The 21,439-nt window shown below is 44.9% G+C and overlaps 1 protein-coding gene across 11 annotated transcripts in view; it reads right to left on the bottom strand.

Moving 5' to 3' along the window:
* Nucleotides 1-4,295: 4,295 nt before the first annotated feature.
* Nucleotides 4,296-21,439, bottom strand: part of LOC149340066 (4-vinylphenol methyltransferase 1-like) — a 57,200-nt gene continuing 40,056 nt past the window's right edge. For 5 of the 11 annotated variants that reach the window (XM_089548811.1, XM_089548814.1, XM_089548810.1 and 2 more), the window contains 4 exons: nt 18,020-18,061; nt 16,188-16,789; nt 13,614-13,773; nt 4,296-7,371 (listed from right to left, as the gene is read on the bottom strand). In XM_089548811.1, coding sequence (XP_089404937.1) covers nt 7,199-7,371; nt 13,614-13,773; nt 16,188-16,766 — 912 coding nt within the window. In that variant the 5' untranslated portion in view covers nt 16,767-16,789; nt 18,020-18,061 and the 3' untranslated portion in view covers nt 4,296-7,198. Of the gene's footprint in view, nt 7,372-13,613; nt 13,774-16,187; nt 16,790-16,951; nt 17,020-18,019; nt 18,062-18,413; nt 18,651-21,439 lie in introns of those variants that run through there. The other 6 variants (XM_089548808.1, XM_089548807.1, XM_089548816.1 and 3 more) reach the window with 3 other exon arrangements.

Consider the following 21,439-nt stretch of genomic DNA (forward strand, 5'->3'; position numbering starts at 1 on the left):
CACCTGCATGGCTACTGCATAGCACCCTCGCAGACTGTACGTTGCTACTTTTTCTTGACAATATTCCGTGCCCTGAATTTACTCTTCTTGCTTCTCCAAATTCCAGAGGCGAAATACGCTCCAGTTTCAAAGCCACTAATTTTTACTAGACCAGGCTGTTTGCAGGCGTTTGATGTTTCAAAACCACTAATTTTCGCTAGACGAGGTTGTTTGCAGACATTGCAAGTTACAAGAGCGGATCGATCCCAGGTTTACTGCAAACTGAATAATCTCCTACAACGGCACGAGCCCCCTCATACATTGGCAGGAGCCAAAAATAAAAATGCGAGGAACACCTGACCTAAGCCCTCAGGGTATGACGCATTAGCGTTAATGGGTTCGTTTAGCGTCCAGGGTTTCCCGCCGCTACTGGGGTTTACAGGGTTTATTTCGCAGTGCAAACACCGTCGAACAAGAAACACAAGGCCTCTCTTTAACAAAGCCGAACAAACCTGCCTTGATGGCCCGGGGTAGCGTGTCTGCGACCCAAGAGTGACAGGTTCGCTTCCCATCTAGTTATCCCAATTTCTTTTCAGCGCAACTAATTTACATCCTTACATGCTATGATTACGCTTCTGTCGTGTTGTACCCTCACAATCGCTCTTCAGTTCCGCTGCTCAAACGTGTGGCCTCACGGCCCTCTCGTCCACTCCGGATTTTCTGATCACGCCAATGCCAACTACGATGCAAGGTTCTTCGCTAAACGAGGCCCTCAACGTTTTCGCGTTAGAAAGAGTGCAGCTGCTTCAGCAGCCTCATTATTACCGTGCTGGTCGGCAAGATGAAGATCTTCATCCTTGCGAATTCCTTGCATTATTTATCTTCGACGTGCACCGTGCGCTCCGTCTGTAGCAGCAGCTCATCCGGCGTTACCCAGGCGCCTACGCGCTGACAGCTCTCTCAATAGGGCGTTGGAGTTGGAGTCGAGCAGTCATAGGTCTTTAACTAGCGGCTCATGGTTTCTTTCATTTATGCCAAAGTGCGCAAGATAAAACATCATTGCTGTAGTCACACTTGTAACGGGAACAACGGCGCCATTGAAATATCCCAAGAAGTACACGACGTGAGGCCATCTCGCTAGACTTTACCAATAGTTTTTAAAGCTTGAAATTGCTGTTAGAATATTGCCAGGGAGAGCTTTATAGTTTGTCTCTTTTTGTGTTTAGAGGGGAGGATATTTTTATATTTAAGTGCTACCGCACCACTTTCCTTAGGTCGAATTTGCTGGAGCTAGGTGGGCAGATCCCATGGTCGAGTACACTCATTCGGCGAGGGACCGTGGGGCGGCGAGATAATTTGTCCCCAGTAAATTGTTTTAAATACTTGGTACATATTTCCTGCTTTTAAGCCATTTGTCTGCTGCGTTACGAGGGGGTACCCAAAAGAAACCGGACTAAATTTTTTGGTCGGCAAAGCTTCTGTGGTACCGCATTTTGCCACTAGGAGTGCATAGAACGAACATTCCAGAGTCAGTAAGCCGAGTGCCGTCGTTGAAGGAGGTCAGACTAGTTTAGGCAGAGTTTTAGAGTGACGACTGTTTTGTGTGAATGTCGTTTTTGCAATGGCTGATTTTCGTGAACAGCGTTCGCCGATGAAATTCTGATTTTTGCCCGGAAAAAGTTGAATGGAAACTCTTGAAATATTAAGGAAGACGTACAACGACGATGCTATGGGGACAACTCAAGTGTTCCTAAATCGAATCCTGAATCAAAGCAACAATCATGCCAATGGAAAACTTCAAATTCACCTCGCCTCAAGAAAGCTCGTCAGGTGAAACCAAACCTCGAAACAATACTGATTTGTTTTTTCGACGTGAGAGGAGTCGTCCATTGAGTATTTGTTCCGCAGGGTCAGAGAGTTAGCGAGGCTTTCTACTTGGATGTTCTGAAAAGATTGGGCTACAGTGTGCGGTGGAAGCGGCTAGATTTGTGGCGGTCGGGTGACTGGTTTTCCCATCATGGGAATGCCCCTGCTCACACAGCCCTGTCTCTACGACAGTTTTGGACCAAAAATGGCATGACCCCTATTCCTTAACCCTCATACTCTCCCGGCCTTTCCCCGTGCTACTTTCTTTGTTTCCTAGAATGAAAAAATAGGTGAATGGAAAGCGTTTTGCTGATGTTGCTGGGGTGAAGAAAAAAACGACGGAGGCACTGTCAAGCATCACAAAAGATGAATTTAAACAATGTTTTGAAAAATGAAATGAAATATTCGACAAGCGTATCATTGCAAATGGGGAATACTTTAAAGGAAATTGAAGGTCTGTGCTTAAAATGTGAACAAATAAGTTCAAACAAAAATAAGTCCGGTTTCTTTTGGGTACCCCCTCGTACCTTCTGTAAGTGATTGTGCACAGCGGCCGCTCGCGCGCGCTTATTTTCGGACAAAGAATGGACATCTGCGCGTGAGCGGCACGAACTTGATTACTTTTGTATTTTATAAATAGAGTACAAAGCTCTCCCCTGCCCTTTCTTGCTGTCACTCCCCTCTATACTTCCCTTCACTATAATCTACCTTTCCCTTTCACTTCCGTCGGCTGCCGCTCGGGTGCTTAAGATATTCGATAGCAATTGCCGCGGCCGGCAACATTCTTTTCCTTCACCTTTTTTTTTTTTTTAAATATACCACTACCACCACCACCACCACCACCACCTTCTCTGTTACGCTGGGCTTTTAGACCATTTGCTGTTGTGTCATGCGTGGTCGAGAAAAAACTGTATTAAAATCTCATATACGGTCCTTACCATATTAATACTCTACTCATTGTACGAGTGGACACGCATATTAGAGAATGCTGTTCAAAGACTAGAAAGCGTGCTAGCATGCTTTGTCAATAAGAAGTCTAGTTTTTGTTGCTCCATGAATGATTTGGTGGAGCAAATATTACACCTCCTGAAAAGTTCCTCCCTCCCTGATCCAGCGTAGAAAAGGGAAATTTTTTTTCCGCAGAAAAAAAAAGACAGACGAAAACAGATCCCGTATGAATAGAAGCGTGTTTAAAGTTAAGCGAGCCCATTCCCCTTGCAGGCAAGAGCGACGTCAGCCCGGAGTGATTCTTTTTAAGCTATCTAAGCGCACTATAGTTAATGACTCTCTGAAAGGCATGCAGGAATTTTAAGGGTGAGCATGAAAGATGGATGCCCACCCTGTATAGGGCTGTTTCTAAATGCAAAGTAACGCGTTAGGACTGGTCCTACGCAATTCGCCTTCTGTTGTATTCCAAAAATAAAGAACACCAAAGAAGCATGAACTGTTAAGCACTGAAGTGTTGACGGTACATGAATCACCTTTACATTGCAAAGGTGCACAGCCCAAAACTGCAAACGGTTAAAGTTCCTGTGCAAACATTTCCCGTGAAAACATTTTTGGAAGCTCTGGCTGAACGAGCTGCTGAAGTTCGCTGTGCACAAAAGGGTCATTCGTTCTGGCTGTTGCTGCAAGCAAACAAAGTGTCTTGGTCACTCGGACCCAACCTGTTACTTGGGTTGCTACTGAAAACTAACGCAAGGAAATAAGTGATCCGAATAGTCGTACGCATGCTTCCGAAGTCCTCAATACTCCGACGAACTCGTTGCAGCTTTGTCATAACAGGTTATTTTCAAAATGGCCTAAATGATGGAACAAACAGCGTGCCTCGTGCGGGTATGATTGTTTCGTTTCATACTTGTAGACAACTTACCTACCTCGTGAGTCTGTGTGGCTCACAAAATAATTTATGTACTAGAAACCAAAAAGAAAAAAACACATGAAAACTTATTGCTCTTTTCTGGCTATTGAGAAAATGCCGAAATGCCGCTTAAGTGCTTCTCGGCGAGGTACACTGAGGTGAATGCTCAATGGCACATGACGCTTTCGGCAAACTAGAGTGGTATTCTGATGTCATTCCAGCGGTAAATAGGATGGTAAGCGAACTGTTTTCTCAACTGATGGAGTATAGACACAAAGAGAGTGACGCAGAGGCGCGAAGAGCTGCACTGCAAATGCGTGCCATATATTCCATAATGAATACTGTACATTTGCTGCGCTGGTTTTACAGAATGGCACTTAATTTCTCAACAAATAGCATTCAGTTTTATTTATCAACTATAGAAAAGCGTGCCTGTACTTTTTGCAAGGTAACCATTGCTTTGCTCTTTTACGTCAACCTTTTACAAAACTGTAATAAAGCTTGTTGTTGGGATGGTTGCTGCATATCTTTATAAGATGAAAACAGCGCAAGGAATTATGGATGGGAGAAAAGAGACAAGAACAATCGCTGATTAACAACTCCTCGCTTTATTTGTCGCTTTGAAATATATAGGAAGAAAGATGGCGAAAAGACAAATGAACGGCACACATACATATCACATAATCACCATGATTTAGATGGATCACCGAAGTGGCAAACAGTGACCGGTCAAATAACTAAACGTGAACAAAACTAAACAAAGCACTGCTATCCTCCAAGATACCTGATTTTATTTTTTCTTCAGCTACCTCGATAAGATTCTCCCCTCCATGATTCCTTCCGTTGTTTTCGACCGTTATAAAACAACTTTTTGCTTCCGTAAAGTGAACTCTTCCTTTTAACAGTACGAAGGGCATATTACATTGTTGCTTGAAATAGATAATTTTGCGTCTACCTGCCAACGGTTCCAGGGATTCTTCGTGGCCGGTAAAAAATACTGCAGACACGGGATTCTCTTGAATTCTTAGAGTACAACTCACTATATTTCCTTCTAATGGTCTTGTAGAACCATCGCTTAGGCTGACGGAGACGACGAAGAGGCAGGGGCACCGGTCTAGCGGACGTGGCCTCTGAAGCGTCCACCTTGCAATCCGAAATAAATGCGGCAATGGTTGCCTTCTTATTGGTGACCCGGTCGAGACCCCGAGCACCTACAACCAGACATTCGAAGCTTGCGTAGCCCACGTCCGAGACCGAGCGTTAACGCCCGCGCTGTTCCGTCCGTTTAGCCATGACGCCTGCAGGCCATGGCCTTACCGCCGGACGATTGGCGTTTACCCCATCCTAGACAAACGTGCTACGCTGCGTCTCCCGCCTTTCTGCACGCCATCACCGGTAGCCTGGCTTGCGCGGGCCAAGAACCTGCTTTACGTCAACGGCGTCGCTTCCTAGGCAGGCGCCTTTTGAGCATCAAGTGGAGCCTGTCCGGTGAGCTTTGCCCTCACCTCGACCTGCCACCGCCAGATTAAACGCCCTTCGGCACCCTGAAAGCTGCATTTTACCGGCATTTTGGAGGGTCTTCGTTCTGTCCACGTGCAGCGGCCCACATCACTCCAGTGCCTCTCGTCGTCTCTACGTATGACGCTCCGCTCCGCAACCTATCTCGCCATTGCTCAACCTGCACATATTTTCACCGACATTTAACTATTGCGGTGCGGGTTCCAAAGCCCCTGATCCCTTGTTCTGCTAAGCAACTTGCTGCCTCAGAGCTTCCTGCCCAGCTCACGTCAGCGCCCACAATGAGTGACGCGCAGATCGTCTACCTCACTGCAACTCCGGAGCGCTGTAGACCGCGTCTTCCTGCGACACCGCATCATTCATTCCTGGTACCACCACCTTACCCAGCAACGGTTGATGTGCCCTTTGACGAGGCTGACAACACCCTGTCTCTCAAGCGCCTCCCCAAATGGAGTGTGCAGTTTCCGCACACTCAACATGACACCTTTGGAGCTGCAATGACATCGCTTCGCTGGTGGCCACCTGACCGTATCAACCACCACCGAGAACGCGGCTGCCAACGTCTTGGTGGCAACGTTACCTCGCCACTATCCTCAAGCCGTACTGTCGAGCTGTAACCCGAATGTATGGTGTCAGCGGCGACACCCGGAGGTCGATGACGTTATGGCTTTTCCCCATCGCACGTATTACCAAGGCTGCATCGCATGACACCTGCTTTTTTCGCACCTTGCTTGCCACCTCGACAACTTCTGCCTCGCTTAACGGCATTCACCGCACCTAATATTAAGCGGCGTCACATGTAGCAGCGGAAACACTTGCACGACCTTCGCTGCAGCGATATTATCAGTTTTTAACGAAAACCTTCACAAAATTGTCCCCTTTTCGGCGTCCCGAATCTTCCGTCCCGTCTTTCTACTGACATTCTGCCTGCCCAATCAACTGATATCTTCAGTGCCATGTGTTTTCCTACCTTTGCCACCAGTAAAGCAATGGCGCCTGCTCGTTCCTTCAGTTTCACCCATCCGCAACCTCCAGAACGTCCCACTCATGTCGCTTTCGTTTCGCCTACGGCTACAACCGGCACACAGACCTGCAATGCAAATAGAGCTCCTGTGTTTTCAATGACTTGTACTTAGACTTAGTTTTTCCGTCTTCGTTTGTCAACCTATGGCCTGGGATGAGGGCTTCTGCCGCGGCACTGTTTAAGTTTGAGGAGACGATGAAGAGGCGCTGGTAAGCACGCGCACATGGGAACGCATCCCGTTTCTCAGCGGACGTCGCCTCTCCAGCGCCCACCTCGGAACCTTAAATAAATATGGTGGCCGTTGGCACAGGCTTAAGAGGAATCTATTCTTTGTATGCCTTCACGCATTTCGGCAGCATGTTTTCGTCGCGTCTGCAACGCAAAGAGCATGTGGTAAAACTCTGCCCTGCGTTAGCGCTAGTTGTCTGTTTTAGAGCGCCACCAGCGACGATGACGGGGGGGGGGGGGGGGGGTCTCTTGATACTTTCGTTTGCTGCGTTTATTTATTTATTTCATAATACTGCAGGCAGCTGCTGCCCAGGCAGATGTTCGCGAACTTCATTTTCTTTTCCTCCAGAATGCAGGTATTCTCAGCTGCGACTCATATATGTACGCAATGCAGCGTGTGAATGGCAACAATAACAGTGTGAAACACCGTAAATGCACGCGCCTAAATTTTTTAATGTGGCGAAAATGGTCAGAACACAATATATTAGCATAACTCCATATAATCAAAAAATTTTCCCTGGCCTTGACGCTTTCCTCTGGCAAATGCAGCGAGATGTGTTGAAGTACTGTCGGGATACATTATTGCTCCACCGGGAGCAGATTATTGCAACAGAATGCTCTTTACAGAAATACATTTTGAGAGCCGTCATTTGCAACGGGCGAAAGAGAAGCACTATGAGTTGTTTTCCGTGACGGCTGGCCTCCCTGGCGCAGAAGGTGGACTATGGTGCAGGCTTGTAGGCGTGGATTACATAAGTAAACCGCTCGTTAGGGATGCTACCATCTGCTACTGCTTGAGCTTGGTCAGAGAGGAACTTTTCAGTGAACTTGACCAGCTCCTCTTTTTCCTCGTCGTTCAGAAGAGTGTAGATCGGGTTGAAAGAAACGATGCGATCTGAAAAGTAGGAATGCCGAAAGAAAAATCAGGCACGGAAAAAGAAACCTTGAAGGGCCTTGGAAAACCTAGTGTACCTTAACAGGATCTAAAAGATGGCAAGGTAACTGCATAGGCCACTGCATTGTGTTTTCTGTATACACGCCGCCGTGGCTCGGTGGTTACAGGGCGCGGCTACTGAGCCGTAGTATGCGGGTGCGAAGCCCGCGGAACGAAAAAGACGCCCGTGTGCTGTGCGATGTCAGTGCTCGCTAAAGATCCTCAGGTTGTTAAAATTATTCCGGAGCCCTCGACTACGGCACCTATTTCTCTATGTTTCTTCTTTCACTTCCACCTTCCTCTGTTCCTTTACGGCGCGATTGAGGCATTCATCGAGAAGTGAGACAGAAGCGAGACATTTCCTGATAGTCAATCAGTTTTGCGACAGCATCAGGTGAGTTCTACAATGCAGTGGGAGGATGGGGATAGGTTTTGAATAGACGGATGGTGTGCTTACTCGTTTCAGTGGACACCTCAAGCGTCATCCTAACACTGATATCCTAGCGCATTCCAGTCATCCCGGGACTGGTTTGATCTACCGCAGTACGCCGGGCATCATATCAACGCCACACATTTTAAGAACGCTATCAAGACCATTGCTGTTTAAGTGACACGCCCATCCCCCATGTAACGGTTCATACCAAGGGCCTCTGTGGTACCGAAATAAAAAAAAGAAAGATAACTGCCATCTTGTCAGATAGTATTTTATACTCGCCAAGAGAGACCACTGCGTTTAAAATGCTTTAATATAAATCAACTATTCCCTCTTCCATGCCCTTTCCAGTGAAGATATCTGTTTGCGTGAGTTAAGATTTACGATTTCAATGCTTTCTGCAACAGCAAACAAGAAGTTGCTATCAACCACTGCACACCTGCACGTACTAGAAAAAAAAAGTATTGAACAAAAAGTTATGGCTCCTGTTGAAATTCTTGGGGAAGTTTTCTTGGTGCGAATCTCTACATTTAATTCTGTAAATTATTCAGCTCTTTCAACGTACTGCGTATTATGCTAATTGGTTCATTAGCTCAAAAAATACTTGATTTGATTTTATATATACAACTGCAGTGTATTAGGTCTATATAGACACGCTGTATCGTTGCTGAGCAAAGCACGGGTGTAAGGTCCCTGTCAGGCAGAGCATATCTGCCTTTTGCTCCATCACCAGAGACCACTTTTGTGTCTAAATAAATTTTCAAAATATAAAATTTCACTCCGTCTAAACCATTCGAGCGGGTCTTCGTCCCAACCCCTAATAATTTTTTTTATCAACTTGTGAACCTGACTTTCTTCGAAACCAGTAGTCGGGACAAGAGCTTATAACAGAAAGGACGAATTACATTAAATGACTCTTATTAGGAACAAATGCAACATTACCAACAGTGATGAAATATTCAGAGAAGTACACTTGCAAAAAGCAAGTCGGCTGATTGTTGTCAATACACTGTACTGTTGCAGACGTGAAAAACTTGTTTTTCAAGTGGAGTTGTGGGTTACATACAACATTTTGTTCTAGTGTGCCGGTGTTTTTGTATGATGTGGTACTTTTGTGCGCAGCCTGAGGAGATGAAATGTGTCTTTAGAATGTGTTGCTAACGTGATGTTTCTTACATGTCCCCGAACTAAGAGGTGCGCAGTCATATGAGTCCTGGATTTGTTGGAGGACGTCGGTCTAACGGGGCAGTGATAGGCGTGGTTTGTCTATTTTCTTTCAACTACGCTCCACAGGCGAAGCAGCTGCCGACGTCATCAATGTATGGCTAACCCCGCCTGCTCCTTAACGCAACTACCGGCCAACCAATCAACGCGAAAAAGCTGAATAGGGGGAAACGTGCAAAGGAAGCAAGAAAACCTTACATGCACAGCACTCTGTACGCCTCTCTTTCTGAGACGTAATTCAGTAGAAGCGTTTGAGACTGCACGCTTCGGGAAATAAAAGAAGCGAGGCTCATTAAACGGTAACTTGTAGTTTACTGTTTCTAGTCATATGCATTGCAGTGCAGCCATGTGTTGGCAAAATCTGTAAAATTATCCTGTTTGGAAAACATCATTTCGTTCTGCGCAGCTAGCAACAACCAACTAAGCGAATGTTCGCAATTGCTGTTTTCTAAGTTCGCAGAGGATCTAGCGGCTTTTTGAGTGTCGTAAATCAAAGAAATGCTTTGCACATCTTCGCCTTACAGAAGACCTCCACCTGTCGCTACCCTCCAGAAGTGTCCTTCCACAGAATCCCATAGAGGAGCGGAACGATACCCATCTCCACCCATCATAAGCCCAACAAAGAAAAGCATCACCCACCAACATCTACTTTCCACCCACCCTCCCCATTCAGAAGGCCACTACCCATCTATACCCGCCAGACGCCTCCACCAACCAGAAGCGCACGTGGCAGCGGAGCGAAAACCGCCTTCAATAAATGCAAGCGCATCAAAGAAGCCCATCACCCATCACCCACTACCACACCAACGTTCACTATCCACCCACCTTCACAACCCAGAAGGCGTCCACTCATCTACACCCTCAAGAAGCCTCTACCCGCCGGAAGACCCCGCAGCAGCGGAAAAACATGTGATGGCGTAATCAAATTTAAATAGGCAATTGGAAGGCAACGAATCTAAAGCAAAAGGCAATAGCCCTCTGCAGTCGCAGGCTCGCTGCATCAGTTCTTATCAACTTCCGTCACACTTTTTCCTCCTTTGTAAGCACTGATGAGTAAATTATCGTGGGCTGCTAATGGGTATGCACCACCTGTTGACACTAGAGTGATGCAAGAATTTTGAGAGGTCACAGTAAATTTTGCTGTCACGAACACTTTCTTGAGGTAAGGTAAATTTAAATGGTCTTACTCTGCACGAATATCTGTCGTAGGCTAGCATATTGCCATAGTGGTTTACTAGTTGAACATTTTCTTTAAAGAGTCTCAGAAACAATTTTTATCATCGTAAATGAACTGGCACAGTTGTTAGGTCATGTTGCCATCAGGGCATGAAATAAGTAAAGTACTGTGGCTTAATGCTGCACCTCCCTGCACAGTGAGGCTACATAGCCTGAGAAATTTTGCATTAGGGAGAATTGTAATCGTCCTTAGAATTTTTTCTTTGCTTCAAAAGCAACGTTCAGGCACCAACATGTACAACAGTCTTGGAGAAAAATTTTGAATAACAGAAACCGGTAAGGTACTGGTATAGAAATATTGAAGGTAATGGTGAGTTCTTCCGACACGTAGCAAAATATTTTCTTTGATAGTGTTTCCATCGGCCACGTCGAGCATTTAAGACTGCCATAAAAAACCAATGGGGAACGCTTTTGACTATAGCAAGAACTTTAACAGCAGATAAATTTTATCCTGTCGACAGATCTGCAGATATATTGATTGTTAGAGTAAAATAATACAATATATCCAAAATTACGCTCATAAAGTCTTTCCCGTTGAAAAATGCTTATGCCCAGAATTGTTGGGCGTGACATACTCACAGCGCCAGCCGCTTCAGCTGACACTATTTAATGACTTTTGCCTGATAACAGTAACACTGTAAATCACTTTGGTTCTTCGTCTGACAGCCCGTCATTTGAATCTGGCAGTCAAGCTTCAGTTATGAGAAAGTAAAGTGTGCCATTCTAGTACATAAATATAGGAAGCGCATGAAAAGAGAAAGAGGAAGGACGGTCGTGCAGAGAAGCGGTAAAAAAAAAAGAGTTACTCGCGCCAGCATACCGAGTGCCGTGAAACGTGCAGCAGGGCATGTTTCATCTAAAAGAATCGATAACAAAAGGGCGCATTAATTGTTTTTACTGGCCGGAGTGCTTGCTTTTTAGGTCGTAAGCAGTCATCCGCAGTGCTTGAGTGCGATAGACCTCTAGCAATTCATGTTTAGTATCTGCAACTTCCGAGGAATGACACACAGTGAGAATGCGATTTCATTAATAGATCCTGTATTTAAGAATAGAGTTAAGGAGAACTTGAGATTTGGTAAATTTTCATTAGCCTAAACGCAACTTGAGTATAAGCCCTGATGGCCACTTCAACTCTCGGTCACTTGGTTAGGTTTGGTTTATTGCGGTTTAACGTCCCAAAGCAACTCAGGCTATGAGGAACGCCGTAGTGAAGGGCTGCGGAAATTTCGACCACCGGAGGTTCTTTAACGTGCACTGACATCGCACAGCACACGGGCCTCTAGAATTTCGCCTTCACCGAAATTCAGCCGCCGTGGCCGGAATCGAACCCGCGTTTTTCGGGTCAGCAGCCGAGCGCCGTAACCACTGAGCCACCGCGGCGGGGCAACTCTCGGTCACAAGTTTGCTCTCTTGTTAAGAAAGACAGGGTCGTTTAGCCGACATATAAGACGTCAATGTTGCAGGCGCGGGTTTGGAGCTAGTTACGAAAGGGAAAGTATTCACACTTCTCACTGCAAAAACATTCTTGTGAAGCTTTTTCTTGACTTCTAAGGCGTTACTAACGAGTGAGAGGAAAATAAAATTTCGCCAGGTAAAATTTACCCCAGAGTATTTTACTCAGCTTCATCATAAGGGAAAATTTTAGCTTTGTACATATATCACCTCTGCACTGTTATCGTCCTGAGCTACTTTACGTCAAAAATTGGTAGTGGTATTTCGGTCACGCGAGCGACAAAGCCGAGGGGAATGTCTTAGTGATCGTTATACAGTAATTTGATGTTGCATTCCGTGACTAGACATTCCAACTAGCAGTCAATTTGCCGAACAAGTTTCACAAATCGGGAATGACAATATGTATACATCAAGCAAAAACTGCCCTCTCAAAAAACTCGTTCGTGGTTCTGATGAAGTTCTAAGTGGTTCTAAGTGGTTCTGACCAAGGAGACGCTTACTGATGGGGCGCAAACACAAAGCAAAAACAAAATACGAGCACGGAAAGCGCGTGGCTCGTCTGCTTTTATCGAAGCGAAGCACGGAATGTGTCATTGAAGAAAATCAATAAAGAAGGCGCATATTAATTGTTTTTACCTGCCGGGGAGCTTGTTTTTTTTAGAACCTAAGTGGTCATCAGTAGCGTTTCAGTGCAAAGAGACCTCTAGCTAGGCAAGTTTAGTGCCTACAAGGAATGACACTCAGCGATGAGGCAAATTCTTATCAGAAATGAAGTTTGTGAGATCTAGGGACTCAGTTAATTTTTTTGAATCTCAAACGCAAGTTGAGTACAAGTCCATCTTTTGCCACAGCTGCATTTGAATCTAGTTAATGCATTTCTTGGTAAGCAACGTTCAGGTAAGGCAAACGTACAGACGAAACGTGAAAATAAGGCAAAAAGCATACGATGAAGCGCAAAACTATTTTGCCATTTTGACCGTTAAGTTTGCGTTTCTCTTGTCCCTTATGCCCTGTTTGTCTTTTCATTATATTGAAACTTTGCTCACTAAAGTGGGTGCCATCAATCTTTTATGGAGATTTCTTTTAGTGCTTTAGTCAGGAGACATTGGTGGAATACTAAGCATGATAATAAGTGACCATAAGCGATTCCGCTTAGTATATGGAACGGCAAACAGCACCATGATGAATGGAGCGCTCGAGCTGGTCCTCCCTATCAGCTGCTGAGTGGAATCACCTTCCTGCATCTACCGCTACCATTACTGACAACCAACGCTTCAAAACAGCATTAGAAAACTTTGTATAAGTAGGAGCATCATCTTTTTTTTTTAATTCTATATTCTTGTTGTTTTTTGTACGAGCGTTTTGTTTGTTTGTTTTTCACTGTATTGCTGCGCTGTATTTTGTGTATTATATACTATTAACCAGCACACCAAGAACCCAACAGCTAATAATGTATAACTAGGAGCAATCATTTTTGTATTACTAATTAGTTTGCTGCACTGTACATTTTTTTTCTTAAATTTTTGTAACCACTCCCCTCTATAATGCCTCTGGCCCTGAGGGTACACGAAATAAACAAATAAATAAATATTAGCAGCTCTGCGGTCATCAAGGCCTCATGTTACCAAAGGGAAAGGCATGTTGCCAATGGGTATCAATATGAGCTGGTTGATGCATGCTCACAGGACACGAAGACAAAAAACAGCGCTAAACGAAGGCGATCACACATAAACGAGAGTTTCCCTTGGGTCTCATCTCGTCATTAAAGATTCATTTTTTTCTCCTACTTATAATGAACCTAAATGTATGCATACAGCTCTTGGCTTATAAGAAATGAATTCGGTGAACGTGCACATACCAGCTGCGTCTTCAAGGCTAGGGACGTTCACTCTTGGCAAGCGAAGCACTTCGCATGCCAGAGGCTTCAGATTTGTTGCATCCAGAAGGTTGTGCAGGTGCTCCCTCATTGCACCGAAGTCCGTGTTCCGGGCTGAGGCCGGTACGACATCCTCAAGAACCTGTGCGAAAAAAAAAGTGAATCTCTCTGAATATTTCACTGCTATGGTGAGGCAAGAAAAATTAAATACCGAACTTCTTAACACTCGTGCATACTCAATAAACGTAACAGCGGAACGTCGAAAATTGCTAATTACAGCGCAACACAACTAAAAAAAGAAACATAGGGCTATATGACAGAGATGGCTTGTGAATTGCATGGACTGTATAAACAATGTAGTGGAACCATCCCTTTGAATACCAGCATTTCTTCAAAAACATTACGAATTATAAAAAGATAAATCATTTGAGTAACCGAGTTAAGTGTCGATATCGCTGAAACCTCGGCTAATTGCTGTCGGTTTCATCGAATTACAGTTAGTACTATCAAAGATAACACGAGACATCTGCGGTTTGGAAAAATAATGGCTTAATAAATAAATAACACATCTTTAGAAGTTTGTGGGAATGAACTTCTAGAATGTGATGCAATGGCTTTGGAATAGAGCGCAGCACGATTATGCATGTCCCTCTTACTGACTCCAGTCTGCTTCAGGAGGATGTAATATTAGGTATGCAAGAAGGACACTGCCCAAAAATTATCCTAGTTGCAAGGCAAATATACCGCGAGCAGGAACCACCACTGTGGCTCAGTGGTTTTGTCGTTCGGCTGTTGAGCCCAAGGACATGAGATCGAATGCCAGCCACGCAGGCCTCATTTCGATGGAGGCAAAATAAAAAAAAAAGCCGACCATTTTTGGAATACAGTTCTTCATCATAGGGGTCTTACACACACACACAGAAAAATATGTGCTGAAGCATGTGCAGGAACAAGCAGCCCAGTTTGTTTCTGGAGACTAAAAAATCAAGAATTGTGCTGGAGTGATTCGAGAAGGGTTTGATTGGTTATTAATAGAAAATAAAAGGAAATACCTCAGGTTGTGCCTTTTCTACAACTTAATTACGCACAGAGCAGGCGTTGATAAAGACATATACATTAGGCTACCAAATTACGTGTCTGCTTGAACCAACCTTTCAGTGAAAATCCGTGAACATAAGTACGAGTATAAGGTGAAAATATCTGGATATTATTGCTGCCCGAGAACTATGCACGATTCGAATAACTTACCAGAGTATAAAGTCACCGCTTCCCTTTATTATAATTTTCTACTAGCTTGCAAAGCTGCATGTCAAATCTTCAAAGTTCCTCAGTATATGAATAGATTCTTTCGCTGCTAAAGCGTTTGAAACATTCACATTTTTCCTTACGTTGTTCGTCTGATGAGATTTCTTGTGCATTGGTAGGCTTGCTTGTTAAATATAAGCGATGGTATTTTTTGGGGTACAGCAAAACGAGATTCCTTGAAATGTTGGTATCTCTAGGGTGGGCATCATATTGTAAGATGCATGTCGTGTGTATATGTTATTATCTCTGCTTATCATTATTTTGCAGACACTTCCCCTTGCGTTAATGCCAGTCTGGACGCTGTAGATACTGACGATAACATGTAAATAATAAAATAAACAACGTACACTAGCAGCCAAGCGGTCACCCGGAGATTAAAAGGAAATGGTGCTTTTGCTATTACTTTACCTTTTACTGCCCTATGTCGCGATTTCACGACATACTGTTTGCACGCAGTGTACTGATTACTACACCGAGTTTGGACACAAAGATTGATGTTAATGTGCCCTCAGAAGCAAACGCATTCCGGTCATAGTTGTTGACGTCGCTTTCAGCAAGCAGTGTGAAGAAAACTGGGCGCTAATGCGCGACTTCCAGCTAGCGTGCAACAATTGCTTGTACCTCATTTTGTAAAAAGCATGGCGGGAAAATAAGAATGTCTAATAAATAAATAAATAAGAAATAAATAAGAAAATAAGAAATGTTCTATGTCTATGGAGAACAAAGCATTTCTTTTGTGTGGCCCTTGGAGTTGGTTCGAAGCCTTTGATTTGATTTTGCATACAATTCAAAACTGCTGCACAAAATGGATCTAAAACTATTTGTTGCCAATTTGTGAAATACCGATATGTAAATTTTTAGTAGCGCGAACTAAATTTTGATATTGCCTTCTTAATGTGGGCAGTTTGCTAGTAAAATTTGGAAGTAATGGTTTGTTCTTCGATTTCTTCCTAATTTCGACATTAAAAGATTAAGCATCTGAAGGCGCCGTCAACTGCCGTGCCCCGCTCGCAAGCGTTGTAGCTTGATAAGCACTGCTGAAAAAAGTCGTCAGGTTCTATTTACATCTTGATAACACCAGTACCCCGCGTTACGGGGTTGCGAAGTTTCTGTTGCGCTTGTTTTACTCGCTCAAAACTTGTTTCTTGACTACCTATTTTTCAAAACTAGTCCGGAGGCAGTTAACAGTGACAGATCAAAATCCGGCACTTTGTTCCTCTATTTCCTTCCCCTGCAGATTGGAAGCTTTACCTTGGCGTACTTCTTCCACCGCTCCGATTCAGCTAGGGCCATATTGACTTCGAACATGGGAATGTTGTGCTGGAAGACGATGAAGCACTCTCCGCCTGGAGCCATGAGTTTCTCAATGTTCTTCAAGGCGCGCGCACGGTCTTTCAACCAGTGCAGCAAATTGAAGCTGAAGACGCGCGCAAAGAGGCCGTGCTGTCTCACGAAACTCTCGATGTCACCGTCCACGATGTCAAGGGTGTCATAATTTATCTTTTCATGCTTGTGATGCAACTTTGCGAAGCGGATCATCGAGGGGTCCTTGTCCACCGCAACGATTCTTTGGCAGTGTGCCAGATAACGGGGCAGAAGGCTGTTGAACGTGAAGTTGCCAGCGCCACAGGCAATGTCGAGGAACTGAGGTTCCTGCAGTGTGTCGCTCCTGGTGACGACGCCATTGTAGTTCCCAGCAAAAGACTTCTCGAACATATCTAGAATGTCCAAACTCGATTCTCTGTACGGACCCATGGTGGCGCTGTACACACCTGGAGACCGTGCCTCGACGATGGGACGGGCTTCTGTGTCTGTAGATTTTTTAGTCATGTTGCAGCGACAGGGAGGGACGCCTGAAAAGAATAAAAGGAGGAAGGGGGTGGGGGGTTACGAACTGAGGCCTCGGGAGAACTGCACTGCGGTAAGCTACCCGGAATCGATAAGTTCCTCAAAACACACCGATAGAGACTTAGCTACCGTTTTAAAGTTACATGGACTAGACCAACGGTACGCACCGGATTGGTAAGGGCCCTTCGTCGTTAACCTGCGTTCTGATCCTGCTCACCACCGCCGGCGGCTTTTGAGCGCTTTGCGGGACGGCCTGCGGCGCAGTACGCTTGGCGTAGGAGGGAAGAGTACACGGCAGGTGCTTTGATACCCTATGCCGCTAGTGTTTTTTGCCCTCGTCTTTCGTGGGATGCAATCACCATTGCACAGATGGCTTTTCATTTTTTTACGTTTAGCTCGTGGCAGCTGGCGGGAGCATTTTTTCTGTGCTTCAGAGGCATGTGCAGCGCGCTGCCCTCGCGGTACTTAATTCATATGCGCTCTACCCTGTCGTCATAAATGAGCACCGTTAAGCTCGTAACAAATGGTTGGTAAGTTAGTTTTATGATATTGGATGAAATTTTGGCAACATCAGGTAATATATTAGTTTAATTTTATTGGTATATAAGCACGCGAGCTATCAGTAAACATAGAGTTGTATGTTATGAACGGCTGACAACGCGTTTTTCGTTTCCTTCATACATGGATTGCCATCCAAATGAGCGTTTCTTACTGTGAGACAAAACATCACCACAGTAGAATTACCCGAGCACTTTTTTCGTTCGTAATGTTGACCAGTGTGTGTGGAATAAAACTTCATTTAGGACGCTGGCTGCAGCAACATAAAGGGGAAAAATACCTCAAAACCTGAAATACAAACTCTTATTACACTATTAAGCGCAAACTGCAGCTGCTCAGGACAGAAAATAGCTGGATAACATATCAGTACGGCGTCTACTTCAAACGCAGGATGCGTAAAACTTTTTTTTTTCTCACGGCCATAGTCACTGAACTTTTCAGCTGGCGTATGACTGTCGCTTCTTGATTACTCTGTCCTGTACTGTTTCTATACGCGTTATAGTTTCCCAGGTGCATTGAATTCAAAGTTTCTGCTGCTTATTTTTAACGGTTGCACTGCTGTACGCCCCGCACAATTCAGACTGGTCGTTAAATTAAAACTGCCTGTCTAGAAAAAGAGGACTGCCTGACTCTTTTAATCGTCTACTGAAAACGAAGACAGAAAAAGTTCCACTTACCCGCGTAATTGAAAACGGAACACTACGTTTTCTATGAGTGTCCTGTTTAAAAAAAAAAGAAGAAAGAGAGAAATGAAGTTCTCAGCGGGAGCAGCATACAACGCAATAGACAAAGCTACTTTGCGCACGGAGGAGGTCTGGCCGAAAAGCAGGCGGCCTCTCCGACAAGCGACCAGGCTATTTTGTATCCTGATAAATTTTTGCGACTTACTTTTGCTGGTACTATGACAAAGACGACACTAGAGGCGCAGGAGTTCGATTGTAAAGAGAAGATATTCTGCAGATTTTTTTTATTTGCGCTGTTTCGTTCGGGAAGCACGACAAGACAATGCAGCGTTCATGTGAGGAAATAAAAAGAGGTGGAGATAAGACTGAACAGGAACCTAGTTCTCACCTAAAAAATCACGTGTCCCGGATTCCATGTATGCTCTCTCGTCGGTTCAGCGACTGATATCTGTGTCAATCCAGGGCACAGAGTTATGAGTGCTCCCCATTGTTAGCGAGCTCTCCTGTTATTCGGTGCTTGTAGAGATAAATCTAAGAAAGCAAAGGCAGCACGCGAGATGCTTTCCGGACTGCATGAACGTATAAATAACTGTAGGCAGCTTTTTATTTAGGCGGAATTTAAAGGATCTCACGTGTTTGTTGGTTTGTTTATTTGTTTCCTAGGGTTTAACGTCCCAAGGCGACTGAGGCTTTGAGGGAGATCATAGTGGAGGGCTCCGGATAATTTTGACTACCACAGGTTCTTTAACGTGCACTGAGACCGTGTAGTACACGGGCCTATTGCGTTTCATTCCCATCCAGATGCGACCACCGTGGCCGGGATCGCAATCTCATAAATAAAATAACTTCATTCTGCGAAGAAACAAATTAAAGTGGAAACTGTGTTCCTAGCGCAGGCAAAAAGTAGAAAGCTTTCGACCACTCCATTCCCCTTTTTTGCGGCAGCGCGCACATGTTTTCCCAGGCTCTTGTAAGTGAGGAAAAAGCGTGCGCAGCTGCGTTGGGGCTATTTGATCTACCACCAATTGCTTTCGTAGGGCAAAATTCCCAAAAGAACTTGCACTGAGGTTGCTGCTCCTTGGCGTATGTTTTAATATTTTTACGACGCACTCGACCGCAACCAATGTGGGTCGCTGCATGTTAGATTTCTTGCTTTTTTTTTCACTGAATACGTGTTTCCGATATTACAGATAACGTTTGTTCCTCGAAGTAGAAAACACTCTGAGCACCTAACACCCGTACATTGAGCCCTCCAAGAGTTTGAACCAAAATTGAACGCGCTTTACAGTGGGAGTTCAGAAGATGCCGCAAAGAATTGGTAAGCAGGAGGTGCACCTGAATTACCCTACTCGTCGGAAAATGCAAACTCTTATAGCATGCAGGCTTATGTGTGTTTTATGTACTTCTCTCCATGCTAAGCACCAGAAGGAAGGATTTTTTGTTTATTTTCTGCAGCAAAAAAATAAAGAAAATAAATTTAAGGGATACTTAAGTTCCGCTTTAAGAATATGACTCGATAGCAATAATCTTTCTCGCAATCACGCCCGTCGAGGCATAAACACGCGCGCGCAATAACAGAATACTCATGCCATAACGACACGTTCATGTATTCGTACCTTCCCCTCGTGATCAGAGAATGGAATCGCCTTGATCCCTCAATCATAACTGCAACCACATTATCTCAGTTCACGTCACGGATAGAATCCTTATCAATTAACGAATAAAGCAGTTTCACTGACATACTCAACTGCCTCTCATCAATTCATTAGAATTAATCGTGAAGAAAGCCTCTCTTATTTTTTCCGCTGCTGTGTTCCCATGTGCTCTAATCGAATTCCTTATGGCAATGCTCCACCCGACTCCTAGACATGTATTTTTCTTTTTCCTTACTAATGTTTACGTTTTCTTTTATTTTGCTTGTTCCTTTCTGTTCACCTGTGTTTGATTTGTATTCACTTTCTTTTTTTTTTTGAATTCCAGAGTGCACTGCTCAAATTTTTATCATGTTTGTCATTTTTGTTCGCCCACCTGCTATGGTCCCTGATGCGACTGGCAGTATTGTAAATAAATAAATAAATAATAAATGAGCTAATGTCAATATATGCGGAATTGGTCATTCTCACCTTTACATTCATATGTTCCTGGGAGTCCTCATACCACTCCTTGCGCAATGGTACAGCGGTTAACGGAGGCGCCACCTCCCTTCGATGGAAGGTGCTGCCGCCGGTGGGTCTTGTGCGACTCAAGTTGCTCTTCCCGAGCAACTTCTCCCGATGAACCAATAATTTAACTGCCACCTGCCAGTGCGACTAGTTTTCTCACAGTTCGATGGGTAGGTTGTGATGACCCGACAAGGTCAGGTGACCTAGGTTGTCCACATAGGTTGCTTTTTCGGTGGTGGCTGCCCTGGCCATCCTACGCCACCCTATTTATCGCTCACAACGCTGACAACGTCGGCGCCGGATTTCCAGCGTAACGGGGGCTTTAACGCTGTCGCGGTAAAATTCTTAGCGCCGCGTTTGTTAGTATTGATCGTTTCACCATGTACGTGCGTGTCAAAAGAAGACAGAACATGAGAGGACTGTTAGGCTCCGCCTTAAGGGTAAGACACGATAGAGTTAACTGCTCCCGTCAGAGGCCTGAAGCCCTTCTTTGCGTGTCACTTTTCCTAGGTTCTGCCTAGGTCACCATATAGGCAGAGTTGCTCATTCTCTAATTTGTATCTACCAATCGCAGGGAGTCCTCATACCACACCCGGTGCAGTGGTGCAGCGGTTAAGCAATGCGCCACTGCTGCGGCAGCTGGCTGCTTCAAACACAGCATGTGGTGGGACTTAAGGGACCCAGGTTGCTCACCCCGAGCAACTTCTCGCGACCAATCTTTAGTTCAACTGCCACCTGCCATGGTGTGCAGTTCTCTCAGAATTCGATGGGCAGCTGCACGCCTGCCACGGTGATGAGGTCATGGCGACGTCACAAGGTGACGTGACCTAGGTGAGAGGAAGGCCACCGCCTTTTTCGTTCACAACGTCGACAGCGCCCACCACGCCAACACCGAATTTCCTGCAGGATGGAGCCTCAACTCTATCGCATTAGGCTCCAGCTTAAGGGTATAGTGCAATAGCTTTAATGGGTTAATGCCGTGTACTGTGCGATGTCAGTGCACGTTAAAGAACCCCAGGTGGTCGAAATTTCCGGAGCCCTCCACTACGGCGTCTCTCATAGCCTTAGTTGCTTTGGGACGTTAAACTCCATAAAACCAAACCAAACCAAACCAAACCCATTTATGTGCAATTCGTCTTTCTTTACTTTGCGCTCATAGACCGCCGCCAGTCCTCAAGCCACTCTTGGCGCAATGGTGCAGCGGTTAATTGATTCACCACGGCCTCGGCAGGTGGCTGTTTCAAACATAGCC

The sequence above is a fragment of the Amblyomma mixtum genome, chromosome 6 (genome assembly GCF_055824585.1).
Source record: "Amblyomma mixtum isolate Tamu chromosome 6, ASM5582458v1, whole genome shotgun sequence".
Taxonomy (NCBI): Eukaryota; Metazoa; Arthropoda; class Arachnida; order Ixodida; family Ixodidae; genus Amblyomma; species Amblyomma mixtum.